At 34.7% G+C, this 14111-nt stretch overlaps 1 protein-coding gene across 1 annotated transcript; it reads right to left on the minus strand.

Moving 5' to 3' along the window:
* Nucleotides 1–392: 392 nt before the first annotated feature.
* On the minus strand, nucleotides 393–11985 carry atp6ap2 (ATPase H+ transporting accessory protein 2). The gene is made up of 9 exons (XM_048182732.1): nucleotides 11831–11985; nucleotides 9679–9809; nucleotides 9467–9595; nucleotides 6442–6537; nucleotides 5670–5807; nucleotides 5204–5257; nucleotides 4856–5005; nucleotides 1511–1630; nucleotides 393–1139 (listed from the first exon to the last, which is right to left on the minus strand). The coding sequence occupies exons 1-9, from the start codon at nucleotides 11880–11882 to the stop codon at nucleotides 945–947; spliced, it is 1065 nt and encodes a 354-aa protein (XP_048038689.1). The 5' UTR covers nucleotides 11883–11985; the 3' UTR covers nucleotides 393–944.
* Between the last annotated feature and the right edge of the window lie 2126 nt (nucleotides 11986–14111).

Here is a 14111-nt window from a genome sequence, read left to right on the forward strand (position 1 = left end):
GATAAATACCCAAAACCCCCCAAAAACCATCAAACTAGGCCAGGAAACCATTAGAAAAGATGAATCAAGTGCAAAGAATTAAGAAAAAGCAAGAAAAGCACATTTAGGCATGGACGCTGGTGTTTGTGCAACACTGACACAAGTTTTACCACATTAATGTCATGTGAGAACATTGGTAAAAGTGCCACTTCCTGTTTGTGAACAAAGAGAAGCAGCAAATGCCTGCAAGCATTAAAAAACAGTTAAAAGGTCTGAATTTTAAGATTGTTGCAATGCAATTCTCTTATGTTTTAAAAAAACATCTGACAACAAAATGTGTACAATTTTTACTCTTTCTGTACCTTGTTTGGCTCAGTAAAATGATGCAAACCTCTGCACTTGTGACCAAGACATTTGTTTTAAGTGACAGATGGGAGTTTTTATTCGAGTTTCACTTACATTTGTACATTTTTTTATGATAACACAATGTTTCATAGGTGTTAACAACATCTATACATAAACAGTCATACTTAAAATGCAGAATTTTCCACTTTATAGTTATATTTCAATGAAAATGACATTTATAGCAAATTAAACAAACAAATGTACATGGGAATGACGTAATTACACTATATCCAGTATTCAGGAGCACAATCAGTTGAACAACAAACAATAAATAGAGTTCAATTTCAATTCTTTACATCAGATTCTCCTCTTCAGTAGATTCATATTATTCAAATCTACAAGATACGACAATCACCACAAGCAGTTTAATTTCTCTCCATCTATCAACAGGCATCAATAAATAATCTTTATTTGTGTGTTTGATTGTGTCAAAAAGACAAAGCATTTATACAATGAGCAATTCAGTGGTGCACACACACACACACACATTAAAAATAAAACACACATTCAAATGCACTTAAATACACAGCACAAGATGGAATGGGATTTGACGGACTTCCTCAGTCCATTCGGATCTTCTGATTGGTCATCCTGTAGATGATGCTGTCGTATCCTGGATCCATGTTCCAGAGGTTGTAGGAAATAACGATGACAGCTAAAGCTAAGACGATCATCAACCACAGGACGATGTTGAAGATCACGGCATACTCAAAGTTGTACTTGTAGGCCAGGTTGTAGGTGTTTTCTGGGTTACTCTGAAACAACCACATGCTAGCATTCAATGTAGGTCAGCATTCAAAAGTAGGTCAGCGATGAAGGCTTCTACTGTACCATAAGCGTCTTTTTGTTGATGATGGTCACTAGGTGATGGTCACTAGGCTAAAAACAACTGCTAATATTTCTAAAAGGAAAAAAAACACGCTAGCGCTAGCTAACCAACTACTGCTGCCTACACAATCAACATTAAACGTCTTACAGCAGTGGTCTTGATTCGATTCTTTCTTCTTGTACCCTGACGAATAAAAATAATGCTGGAAATGTGGACCTGATCCAACATCAGCACATTTTTATGTACACTTCATATTTTTTTCTATATAGAAATGTTTGGGTTTTTACAGAAACTTACGATCTGCTTGGACTCGAGGATGGAGCGTGACTTCCTGGTCAGAGGGGTTTCAAACGTCTTTACAGTCACGACTTCTACAACTGCATTGTTTCCATAGACGCCGGAGACGTCGTCTGCGAACTTCAGACACAAATAAACAGACTTTAGCACAAAACTACTAAAAACAGCAGTGCTATTTATATTATTTAGCACTATTTGTATGGGGAAAAAAAAACATTCTGTAGCTGAACTTCCACTTTATATGAAAAAAGAATTTAATAAATAATGAAATGTAATAATAAATGAAAAATAATGATCTTATGTTCACGTCAAGACAAGGATAAATGAGATAAAGGTGCAGATATGCCTAAATTAATTTGTCATAGTAGGGCTTTAATAATTACATCAAGTTCTTAATGTGTTTGACTTAATTTAATTAAAATCATTTTAATTTAACACAATTTATATATTTATATTATTTATTTAAAATATTATTGCATTTATTCAAAATATCATTTTTCCCTTATATATATTATATAAATATACACACACACACACACACTAGGGCTGTGCTCAGAATATCGATACAACGATACATCGTCATGAACTCCTGACGATGCGCGTATCGATACAGCAGCTGCCGTATCGAGTCTGTCTTGCTTTTAAATCTAGCCAATCACGTGATGTCAATTGACGCTAGCAAGCAATGCAAGCATACATTCACGTTTCTGTGAGCTTTCATTCGTAAATAATCAGCTGTTTTGTCGCGAATGTGAACAGGAAATGCGCTCTCGAACGGAGAAACACGCAATCTCCAAATCATCGATCAAAGCGTGCTAACGTTTTAGGACAGGTCGATGGTATATAAATCATGCCCGAACGTTAGCGTTTGTCAATCAAGCCAAACCGTCCATTCAGAAACCGAGAAAATTGGAGGCCGATCTCTCAGGTTGACGCGCGAGCTGGCTTGACTTAAGTTTTCGTGAGGATATAGTTTATGGACTGTTTTGATTTCGGTAATTACATCTAGAAAGGTAAAAGCAGTGATGACATATATAATAGAGATATCTGAAAGCGAAACGAAAGTGATATTGGCCTCGTCCAGTGGGAGGACGCACGAGAGGAGACCTGCGCATTTAATTGGTATGTGTAGCTATACTGTAATACTGCATTTACAATGCTTATCAGTGGCATGCACTTTGATCGTGAAAGTGAAAGTGCCCTTTGCGGTCACATCACATCATTTAAATCTTGTTAACATTAGTTAATGCACTGTAAACCAGCATGAACAAACAATCAACAACTGTATTTTTAATAACTAACATTAACAAAGATGAACTAATACAGTATGTATTGCTCATGGTTAGTTCATGTTAATACATTATCTGATGTTTAATAAATGAACCTTATTGTTAAGTGTGTATTGTAAACTCATGTAGCCCATATTTTGTAGACCACGTTAATAAAAACGTATGTTGTTCTAGAACATATTTTGAGTTGATATCCAAAAAAATCATTTTTACAGATGGAAAAAAAAAACAGGCAGTATAGACATTATTATAATATTATAGCCGATATAATTAACCAACTTAGTTTTCTTACAGTCAACTTACTGTTGCAAGTGAAATTAGTCATTGAGCTTTGTTGATATGCTTCAGTGTCACTATAATTGTCAATTCAGTTACTGAGGGAGTGACTTTAAAAGAAGCTTTTTTGTGACAATTTTTTTATATTTAATTTAAATCATTGGTTTTTTTAATGACAAAAACAAAATAGTTTTTCAGTTATCATGACTGTTATAACACTGGTTATTCAATAAACACATATTACTGTTACTAAACTCTGCTCAAAATAAATTTAAATTCTAAATTGAACCATATCGTGATACGTATCGTATCGTGGCTTTAGTATCGTGATGCGTATCGTATCGTGACATTGTTGGTGATACACAGCCCTAACACACACACACATACAAATACATTTTATATATATCAGATGTTTTAAAGATGCTTAACATAGAAAGAAACTTTTATACTAAAATATTAGTAAAATATTTTCAAAACACACACATATATATATATATATATATATATATATATATATATATATATATATATATATATATATATATATATATATATATAGTTTTGAAAATATTTTAGTCAGATCATCTAAAAATGTTTCTTACTTTCTATGTTAAGCATCTTTAAAACATCTGATGAACATAGTAGTAATATTGCAATATTATAGATAATGTACTTTACGTCACTACCTATTATATAAGAACAGTATTATAATACTAAAGATATTTACATTAAAGAGGACCTATTTTGCCCCTTTTTTGCAAGATGTAATATAAGTCTCTGGTGTCTCAGTTTCAGCTCAAAATACCCCACAGATCATTAACAATGATCATTTTTAGGTATGAGCAAAAACACGCCTTTTTGTGTGTTAAATTTTAAATGCAAATGAGCTGCTGCTCCCACCCCTTCCAGAAGAGGGCGGAGCCTTCAGCCGATTCTCCGGCGACAACAAAACAGGAGAAACTGTATAGGGCCGTGTCCACATGTTGTGTTTCTGCTTTCCACTGCGCTGCTTTTCCATTATTCTCTATGTAAATGCGACAGAATTTTGTTTTTTTTTCTCCCATGCGGGACCACTCACAAGCAATGCGTCCTTGCATCTAAAAATGCAATATGCAGGCAGTGGAAAACGAAAAGTGTTGACACGCATTTTTAAAAGTTAAACTTCTTTTAACTTGAGCACTGTGTTTTTAGAACGCTGCGAGCGCAATGGTCAAACACATCTGTCTAGCACATTTACATAGAATAGCTATGGAAAATAGCGCAGTGAAATGGATGTTCAGTGTGCATTGATGCAGCCAACAACAGACCATTTAAATTGTCTCAGCCATGTGATAAACATTCTTGTGTTTCCACTAGCTGATAAACATGGCGGACTGTGTACAGCTCACTCAGGGGAGGAGCTAAGCCAATAGGCCAGATTCAGTCACCTATCATGAGCAGGGCCTGTTATATTGTGATGAGAATGGCTCATTTTGAAACACTGTTATGACGTATGGGGAATATATGTATATATATATAAAAAAGGAGATTTACCGTTATAGGGTGGTTGTGTATACACACTGCAGATACACATTTATGTTCAAACACCATGTAAATGTGAATTTTGCATTATAGGTTACCTTTAAAGTACACTGTAATGTACTTTAAATACGGTAGGGGGAAAAAATGTAAAAATACTGAACATTTTTTTAATGTACTTTGTTGCATTAGAGATCATTATTTCATTGAAAAAGAAAGAAACCAGCAGAGGAACCTGAGATGACAGACACTAGCTCAGTACCTTCTGCAGAGCAGATGTCAGGATCCTGGTAGCGTCCGTGAACTGAGGGGAGTCTGTGCCGTAGCGGCGGACGATCTCCTCCAATCCCGCAAGCTCTAGGGAGTACAGGTCAGGAGCCGGGTCTTTAGCCAGATGCTTGTGTTTCTGCAGCTGTAGCAAACAACAGACTCTTTAATAACAGAGAATCAATAAAGTTGCTGAAGAAAACTGGCTACATGAGACAAACAAGCTGATTCACTGATGGCTAGATCAACAAAACAACAAATAATTAAACTAAGAAACAAAAATGAACCTATAATATCTCGCAAGGCTGATTTATATGGGCCAAACTGTTATGAAGAAACTCACCAGAGCGGAGATGTCATACAGCACCTGAACCTCAGATAGGAACAGAAGATCAGCCTGAAACACACAAAAACAGGTATATTTAGACCAGCATCTAGTCTGGGGTGGGAAGAAAATCAACATGCATCTACTGATGTTTCGATATGCAACAACTACTTTCACATGTCGATAATTTCAGCCAGGCAGAAGCCACTTCCTACTTTGGCCGAAAAACTGCTTCAGTAACTGTTACAGTCCATGTCTGCATAAAGTGTGTATATACTGTATACATTAATAAATTAATAAATATATAAAAGTCACATATAAAAATTATATTTATTAAACATAGGTATTGATTGGTTGACATTTATACGACACTTTCTGACAACGTAAACCTCAGTTTTGTGGTTCACTGAATCTTGTATATTTATGTTTCTGTGCTGAAAGTTTGGCTATTATGATGGAGAGGGTCATGTGATCACATCTTCACCTCATTATTACGGCTGAGAGAGCTGAGAGGAAGGGAAGTGAGGACCGATCCTTCCTGGGACAAACGTCCACGGATCTGTTGCAGGGTCACGGGCAGATCCTCAAAAACAGTGTTGGCCATTCCCATCATATACAGCCTCTAAAACACACAATATCAAGACAGCTGCTTATTGAACGCATGATCTGGTAAAAACATCTGTGACATTCTGATGATTACCACAAAATTATTTTAGACTTGTCTCTCAGTTTGTAAAAACACATGTAATTTATTTTAATAATTATAAACAATATATAATCATTATTATTATAATTAAGGATTTCATAATTAACATAATTAGTACTTTAGATGAATTTATTTTAGTGCCATATCAGCTAATATGATAACTAAAAAAAAGACATAAAAGAATAATAATTAAAAAATTAGACAAATACATGTTTTACAATATTACAATAAATATAAATAAAAATAATTCCTTAAAATAGAAAAACTATAATCTAACAATTTAACATTTGATAATTGTACTTTTATCTATTAAACTACTTTCCATGAATAAATAAATGTTGCCTTTTAGTATTAGAAGCAGGGCAGTCCAATAAAATATTCTTTAGAGTAGGTCTTATTTCAACTGCATTTCATTACATCAATTGGGTTAAGAATTTCTCATGTGCATCTTTTTTTGCAGAGCATATAAGAGAACTGTGTGTTTGCAGGCATCATCTATGTGTGGTTAGTGTTAGAGTTATAATGTACCAGAGAGTCAGCGTGGTCATACCTCCTCACTGGGTGCGAGCTGCAAAACCACAGGGGTGCTGTCAGCAAACAAAGTGTGCATAGTGTTCGCCACACTGTCCAGAGTGAATGGGACCGGCTAGAACGAGATAGACAGACATTTAGATTGATGGATGGACAGAGGGACAGATAGATAGACAGACAAACAGATAGATAGATAGATAGATAGATAGATAGATAGATAGATAGATAGATAGATAGATAGATACAGTTGTGGCCAGAATTATTGGCATCCTTCATAAATATGATCAAAGATGAGTCTAAAAATAAATCTGCATTGTTTATCCTTTTGATCTTTAATTCATAAAATTAGCAAAAATCTAACCTTTCATTGAAGGAAAAGAATTGAAAGTGGGGGGAAAATAACCTTAAGAAATAAATGTTTTTCTCCAAAACACATTGTCCACAATTATTGGCACCCCTAGAATATTTTATGAGTAAAATATCTCTGAAGTATATTCCCATTCATATTTACATTTTTTTTAGCTCACCAGGGTGATCATGAACATGAAATTGTCCAGCCATGACTTCCTGTTCCACAGGAGTATAAACATGAGGAAACACAAATGCCAAATTTCCGTAATCATTCATCACAATGAGTAAAACCAAAGAATATAGTTCTGATGTGCAGCAAAAGATTGTTGAGCTTCACAAAATAGAAAGTGGCTGTAAGAAAATAGTTAAAGCATTGAAAATCCCCATTTCCACCATCAGGGCAATAATTAAGAAGTTCCAATCAACTAAAGATGTTACAAATCTGCCTGGAAGAGGACGTGTGTCTAAATCGTCCTAATGTGCGGTGAGAAGGAAAGTTTGAGTGGCCAAAGACTCTCCAAGGATCACAGCTGAAGAATTGCAGAGATTAGTTGAGTCTTGAGTCTCAGAAAGCCTAAAAAAAATTATCAAACAGCACCTACATCCCCATAAGTTGTTTGGGAGGGTTTCAAGAAAAATCCTCTGCTCTCATCCAGAAACAATCTCCAGTATATTAAGTTGTCAGTCAAGACTGGAGCTTCAAACGGGACCAGCTTCTATGGTCAGATGAAACTAAAAAAAGAGCTTCTTGACAGCAAACCCACCAGATGGGTTTGGTGCACACATGGATAAAAAGTACCCCATGCCCACGGTTAAATATACTGCTGGATCTTTAATGTTGTGGGCCTATTTTTCTGCTGGAGGTCCTGGACATCTTGTTCAGATATATTGTATCATGGATTCTATCAAATACCAACAGATAAAAAAATCAAAACCTGACCGCTTCTGCTAGAAATCTTATAATGGGCTGCGGTTGGATCATCCGTCGGGACAATGATCCAAAACAAACAAAACCAGCACAAAAATGTGTCACTGAGCACAAAATGAAGCTTCTGCCATGACCATCCCAGTCCCCTGATCTGAACCCTAAAGAAAATGAGTGGAGTGAACTGAAGAGAAGAAGCACCAGCATGGAGCTGGGAATCTGAAGGATCTGGAGAGATTCTGTATGAAGGAATGGTCTCTGATCTCTTGTCAGGTGTTCTCCAAACTCATCAGGCATTATAGAAGAAAACTCAGAGCCATTTTCTTGGCAAAAGGAGGTTGCAAAAAGAATTGAATAAAAGGGTGCCAATAATTGTGGCCAACATGTTTAGGAGAAAAAGATTTATTTCATAATGTTATTTCCCCCCCACTTTCAATTCTTTTCCTTCAATGAAAGGTTAGATTTTTGCTAATTTTATGAATTAAAGATAAAAAGGATAAACAATGCAGATTTATTTTTAGAGTCATCTTTGATCATATTTATGAAGGGTGCCAATAATTCTGGCCACAAATGTAGATAGATAGATAGATAGACAGACAGAACAGCAGAAGAGAAGCGGTTACCCCGTAAACAAAGCAGCTGCTTCAAACAGCCATTCGGTTTTTTGTATTCGCAATGTTGTTCATCACAGCATCAAATACATAATACTTAAAGGCTTAATAGGATATTTACTTTCAAACTTAAACATTATTATATTTTAATCTGGACTACAACATGCCCTATAATGCCTAAAAAAAAAATTCTGATTATTTGTTATTGTTCAGTAACACTTATTGACATAAGGCTTTATTAGTTAACATGTTAATTCATTAATACCGAACTGACAATGAAAATGAACAATGATAAGTTGTATTTTTTAACTAACATTAACAAAAATAATACCTTCTGTAACAAATGTAGCTATTGCTCAATCTTAATGTTAGTGCATTAACTAACATTAATAATGAGCCCTTATTGTAAAGTGTTACCTGTTGTTCTTTATAATTCTTTTGCACATTAATCTGTTAGAATTTTTTTTGTGCATTGTGTTATTGTATTTAAATGTTCAGAGTTCTTTTTGTTATAAGAAAAAGAATTCTTAAACCTGCTATAGTATGACAACATTGCAACTTATTTCAATCAGACAGATACAGATATATAAATAGATAGACAGACAGACAAACAGATAGATAGATAGATAGACAGATACAGACAGACAGAGAGAGAGATTGATAGAGACAGACAGACAGACAGACAGATAGATAGATAGATAGATAGATAGATAGATAGATATTAGTCATTAGTCTCATGATACAAATTAAAGGAAGTCTTTTGGGGAAACTACACTGCTTCTTAATCATGGAACATCCTGATTTTCTGAAACGTACAAATTTAGCTGTTAAAATTTTTCCTGTTTTCTACGTCTAAAGGGAATTATTTAACTTATTCAACTAATATACTAAATACAACCCATCCGTGGGCAAGAAAGGGCAAACGGATTGCTTTTGAAAAGATCATGTTAAATGGATTATGCTGTGGATGATTTTATGATGTTTGTTATTTGGCAAAGTCATTTTTCTAGGTCTAAAGGGAATTATTTAACTGATAACTGACAACATGCATGTTGAGTCAAAGACATAATAGCAAGAAAGAGTGAGAGAAAAACACATGCTTTTGCATTCACGCACCACAGAGACTAAAATAACTTGCTTGAGAATGCATCACTCACATTTTCGAGAGGGTAAGAGGAAATGTTTTTCGGAAAGTCAAGGCTGTCCATGCCGCGCACAACGATCAGAGCGTTTGCACGCGGGCGTTGAAACAGCGAGCCGGCGGCCAGGCCAGGCCAGTCAAGATCCTGCAAACAAAAACCACAAGTTCACCACAGTGTTTACATGAAGACATCAAACGTGCCATTACACAATTAAACAGACATGATACCTCACGAACGGAGAAGCCCATGGTTAGGGCGACTAAATCAGGGATCTTTTCTCCTGATATGGGCCACTGTCCATCCAGAAAGGTCACGTACTGCGGGCTGCGCAGAACAGTCAAACTGTCACCCAAAACACCTGATGAAAAATAACAGAAAACAATGTTAAAGGTGCACTATGTAATATTTTCTGCCGCTAGAATTCGCTAGAGGCCTATTCAAAACAAAGGCGAAGCTTGACAACGCCAAGTTTGAGCTCGTAATCTTGAAACACGTGGTCTTCACCTCAACGGTCAGTGGAAAAATAATGTTCATGGATGCGATTATTAACGTTACTGTAGTATGAAGCAGAGCAGGACCGAGTGTTTTGGGAGCTGAACGAGGCCGCTGGAGCGATTGCGCAACACACGCCTCACGAGCAGCAGAACTTTTATCATGACACAGTCGCCGGCGCCGCTTCCACTTTTCCGGTCATGATTATGAGGTAACGCAGCTCTGTTTATCATATTAGATACTTTTGAGTGTGTTGAAAAAGATAACGTTACTCTGTGCGTTCACTCGGCGGCGGCTAAAATTAGATTTAAACAATAAACGTGTTGAGCTATATAACAACAATTAGTTTTTTGTCTATGAATATATCAAAACCGGTGTTCCCTTGTCTATTAACACATGTAAATATTAAAGTGTCTTTGGTGTTTTTCCATGGTTTCTACAAAATAAAAAATACGAGGGTAATGAGAGTATGACGCAATTGACAGGTGACTCCTCAACTTCGGTAAAGTTGGTTTTATATTCGCACATTCGGACTTCTGATAAATTCAGACTTTCCAATAAATGTGCAATAAATTAATGTTTGCGAATTTTAAGCAGCGACATGATATTGACAACCAACGATTGTCAACTTACAACATTTTTCACAGTCAATCAAAATAGGCAAGTATTGTTTTAATGGCATATTTACTTGTGAATGTCCACTGAATGTCCAATGTAGTGTGATTAACAAGGCTATTGAATACGGATGTCCGAATGTGCGAGTATAAAACCAACTTTACCCAAGTGACTCCTCACACGTCCTGGAGCCTTGGTTAAAATAGCAATTTTCTCATTATTTACAAATAGTTGGAAACATTTGGGATATTGTAAGTACTCAAGTAAACAAAATATAGAACACTGGCCTAGTGTTTTTTGGATATTTTACTGCAAAATTCTTACATATTGCACCTTTATTATATTCTAAGTCACAACCTTTCTTTGCAATGAAATGGCTTGCTTCGACATTTAAATAAATTTAAATGTTATTAAAATAAATGAATAAAGTTTGATATAAATTAAATATACAGTATTATAGTAAGAAGGGAAAAAAATATAAATAATAAACCTAATAGAAACAATATTTTTCAAATAATATTTACACATATTTATAATATTTATTTTTCCACAGCATAAATTGTGTGTGTGTGTATATATATATATATATATATATATATATATATATATATATATATATATATATATATATATATATATATATATACCCAATTTTTACTGTGATAAAAATAATATTATTTATTGAGAAGGCAGCTGCATATATATATATATATATGGTTATGATGTTAATTTATACTGATCATTGTGTTAGGACACGAGATTTAACCCCCAAATTTGACTTCTCATGCATCCTAAAATTGATATATATATATATATATATATAGCTGCCTTTTCAATTTTAGGATGCATGAGAAGTCAAATTTGGGGGTTAAATCTCGTGTCCTAACACAATGATCAGTATAAATTAACATCATAACCATAGTATTGACCAATAAGTAGGATTTGTTAAATGAACTGACTGACTGACTGACTGACTGACTGTCACATGACCTGCTGAGGCTTCCTCATTCACTATCAGCATTTAACACCGAAACCCTTCATATTTAACAGCCTAAAGCAAAATAATCACATTATCGTACGGAAATCACATAAATCAATTATATTAATTTAATTCACTTGTATAAACGAGACATATTTTATCCATTTATATGACTGCGGATTATGGCATCTCACTGCAGCCGCCATTATTTCATTAAACAAACGCTGAAAACACACCGACCCGACAAAATAAAACCACGTGCACATCAAAGATGAAGTATAACGCAGATTTACCTGATAAAAGTCCAAAAAGCGCAAATACTGTGTTCATAATTGTTCGATTCATCTCGGCAGGATTTTCTGATGGACTGAGCTTCCTCTCAACACCGGTCACATGACCCAGAGCTGCCGTGTCGCGTGACGTCGTGCGTCATTACGTCACGATAGGACCTTCCTCGCTTCGGCTTTCACTGTGTGACTCTTAAAACTTTAATTAATTCGTGTTCACTAATGTAAATTTTATAATTATATTTCTATAATAGTATTAAGTCAAATTATTAACATCAAAAGAGGCTTTTAGCAAGATACAAGGTCTAATAATGATTTTTTTATTTTATTTTGTATCATGATGAGACTAATTCCACTTCTCTATCTATCTATCTATCTATCTATCTATCTATCTATCTATCTATCTATCTATCTATCTATCTATCTATCTATCTATCTATCTATCTATCTATATATTATCTATCTGTCTGTTAATGACCTTCAACCTAGCAGGACACATGACAAGCAATATGTTTTAGTCATCATGAGCCTCTGGTTAGGCTTGTGCATTTCGCATGTCTGACTTCACCTTTACTTAGTTTTGTTGTAACTTTAAATATGATTTAATAACCTTTTATGAGTTATATTTATATTTTCTTTATTTGAATACAAGCAAACAGAAAACGATCTTGCAGCTTCAAGCCCCCTATCGTCGATAGTCAACCTTGCTGCTTGTCTTGTAATATCATCGTTATCCACTTGGAGGAGCTCTTGTTCCGTCACTGACCGCTCGTATCGACCGCGTTTATCTCCGCGCAGCAGCGATCATTTACCAGCCCGAGCCTGTGAGATTACTTACACGTGCTTTCAGATCAGGCCGTCACCATATGCTCGACCGAGAAGCCTAATATGAGTCATGATGCTTCAAAATAAATTTATAACCCAAAGAGGTGACTTAAATAACTATTTAATAATAAACTGAAAATAAAGTCAGGGTTGAAAGTGAAGTAAAAAGCTGAGTGCATATTAAAATAAACATTAAACACGAACTTAAATCATCAGATTCTACTAATAATGAATCACACGTTGCTAATGTGTTTAGTAATGAAATTAAATGTAAAAACTGAGAGGACTCAAATAAGGTACTGATATGGTAAAAACATGGTGTCCTAAATTCTACTTTGATATATAAATTAAATACAATTATTTCAGGTGTTATTGTGACTGAACACTATTTTGTAACATTTAAACAACAAAAAAATCTTGGGACACTTTTTTCAGTCATCTCAATGGCAAAAAGTGTCCCAATCAAACTGAATTCACCCCTTTACATGTTCAAAATGATACAATCATCCTTTGCCATTTAGCCTAAATCAATAACAAGCATCATAAAATCATCCACAGCATAATCCATTTAACACGATCCTTTCAAAAGCAGTCCGTTTGCCCTTTCTTGCCCGCGGACGGATTGTATTTAGTATATTCCGTCCCGCATAGAGTCTTGTTTGCGGTCCGTTCTCGCCCTGAGCAGCGGGACTGGAGCGCGCCGCCGCTCTGACTGCTGAGCGCGACCCCGTGACACGCCTCCTCTGATTTTCACATTCCATTAGGTAATTCAATAGCAGACAATTAGACTGACCCAGCCATTGGCCCACCCAACGGGACACTGCCGACACAATGACCCTGATAGGGCAACGTTGCAGAAGTCTACCTGGAGTTCTGTGTCATCCATCTGAGCCTGTAAATTATTAATTATTGTTATAGAGAAGTGCAAGATATCATTAGATAAATTATTATTTTTAAAAAAAAGTCATAAATATATTTTGAATAAAAGTTTTATTTTTTAGGTTTACTCAGTGTGAGCTAAACAAAATGTGCATTTTCTTAATTATGTGATATTAAAAAGAGCAACAAAAAATGACAATTTTATCATTATTATTTTCTTTTTAAAAGTAAGCAGAACTGTATAACTGTATAACTTATTTATTTATAGGAATAATAATAAAACATTGTAGGCCAAGCTAAGTTATGCCCAAAAGTTTTTTAACATTTTTTAAAGGTTTTTTTTCTAGTAGCCTAATTTCATATTGTATCATATTTTAGTTTTTAATTGCTGTTTTAAGTATTATTATTATATTTACTATTATTATTTATTATTATTATCCATTCATTAATTCATTCATAAAACATTGTACCAAACAAAGTATGCCAAAACTTGTTTTTAACAGTTTTTTTCAAGTTTAAAGTTTCTTTCTAGTCAATTTAACTGTCATTGTAAGTATTATTATTATTACACATTTATTTATTT

This window comes from Megalobrama amblycephala, linkage group LG2 (assembly GCF_018812025.1).
Source record: "Megalobrama amblycephala isolate DHTTF-2021 linkage group LG2, ASM1881202v1, whole genome shotgun sequence".
Classification (NCBI taxonomy): domain Eukaryota; kingdom Metazoa; phylum Chordata; class Actinopteri; order Cypriniformes; family Xenocyprididae; genus Megalobrama; species Megalobrama amblycephala.